A 986-nucleotide genomic window follows, 5' to 3' on the forward strand; every position below is an offset into this window, starting at 1 on the left:
GTCACAGTAGCTGCTGCTTGCCGGCCTTGCCGTTCCCTGCATAGGCTTTTGGCGTAATACGTATAATCGCGCCGCGCGGTCTCGAAGTGCTATTATTGCCGGTGTGATCTTTGCGTCTGCCTCCTCTGCTGCTTTAATTTTTGTCCGCGCATAACTTTCCGCTATTGCAGCGAGTGCTTGGTGTCCTAGTTGTTTGTTGCTGTCTGAGCTGTAAAGAGCTGCAAGCCTGTGTGCGGCTGCCAGATCAGCCTCGGTTGCTGCTGCTCTGTATGCCGAATTAACCGCGGTTTGGAGTTTGTTTGCTAGTACTGTGTTGTATTGAAGCTCATGGCAAATGGTTCTCGAGGCTTGTGTTGCCTCATCCTCGCCCTTCGTTGCAGCTGCTTCAGGTGCAGTAACTGTAAAGACAAATAAGGTTGCTACTTGAATCTTCCATTTGAGGGTTGACATTTGTGGTCTCACTCCCTTTCGTCGCTATGTTGGATAAGAATGCTGCTTTCTTGCGTATAAGGAGTTTTCTCTAATATTACTTTTGTTGCTGCTGAGAAGGTTGGAAGGAAGGTGGTACCGCTTTCTTTCCCCAAGTGGCTTTCCGGCCTGCGTTTTGATGTCCTCGTAACAAAATATTATTTGCGGTTAAGCTTAGATTGCGCAGGAAGTATTTTCAAAAGAATTTTCATCCAGCTCTAATTGCTCATGTTGACTACAGTTTCGATGTTTTCAGCGCTAATCCCTATGACTTCTAAAATTTTTCACAAAACAGAATCTTGTCCATTTACCTCTTACGGTTTTCTACCGCTGAATTCTCTGAATATCCCATATTTATCTTGTGGCGATTTTGAAAAACCTATATCCCCTGCTAAGTAGCAGTCGTTGACCATCATTTCTCTGAAAATCAGCTCAGCCACTAGCTGTGATGTCTTTTTACCTAGCCTTTTGTAAGCTTTTGCGTCATCATCTGTCACAGCAGCGCTTCCCTCCGATGT

At 45.3% G+C, this 986-nt stretch overlaps 1 protein-coding gene across 1 annotated transcript in view; it reads right to left on the minus strand.

Moving 5' to 3' along the window:
* The window catches only part of TEOVI_000050000 (uncharacterized protein), a gene marked incomplete at both ends in the record, with an annotated part of 762 nt that extends 312 nt beyond the window's left edge, over positions 1–450 (minus strand). Inside the window, one exon of the mRNA XM_067223357.1 lies at positions 1–450. Coding sequence (XP_067079458.1) covers positions 1–450 — 450 coding nt within the window.
* Between the last annotated feature and the right edge of the window lie 536 nt (positions 451–986).

This window comes from Trypanosoma equiperdum (genome assembly GCF_001457755.1).
Source record: "Trypanosoma equiperdum strain OVI genome assembly, contig: ctg_184, whole genome shotgun sequence".
Classification (NCBI taxonomy): domain Eukaryota; phylum Euglenozoa; class Kinetoplastea; order Trypanosomatida; family Trypanosomatidae; genus Trypanosoma; species Trypanosoma equiperdum.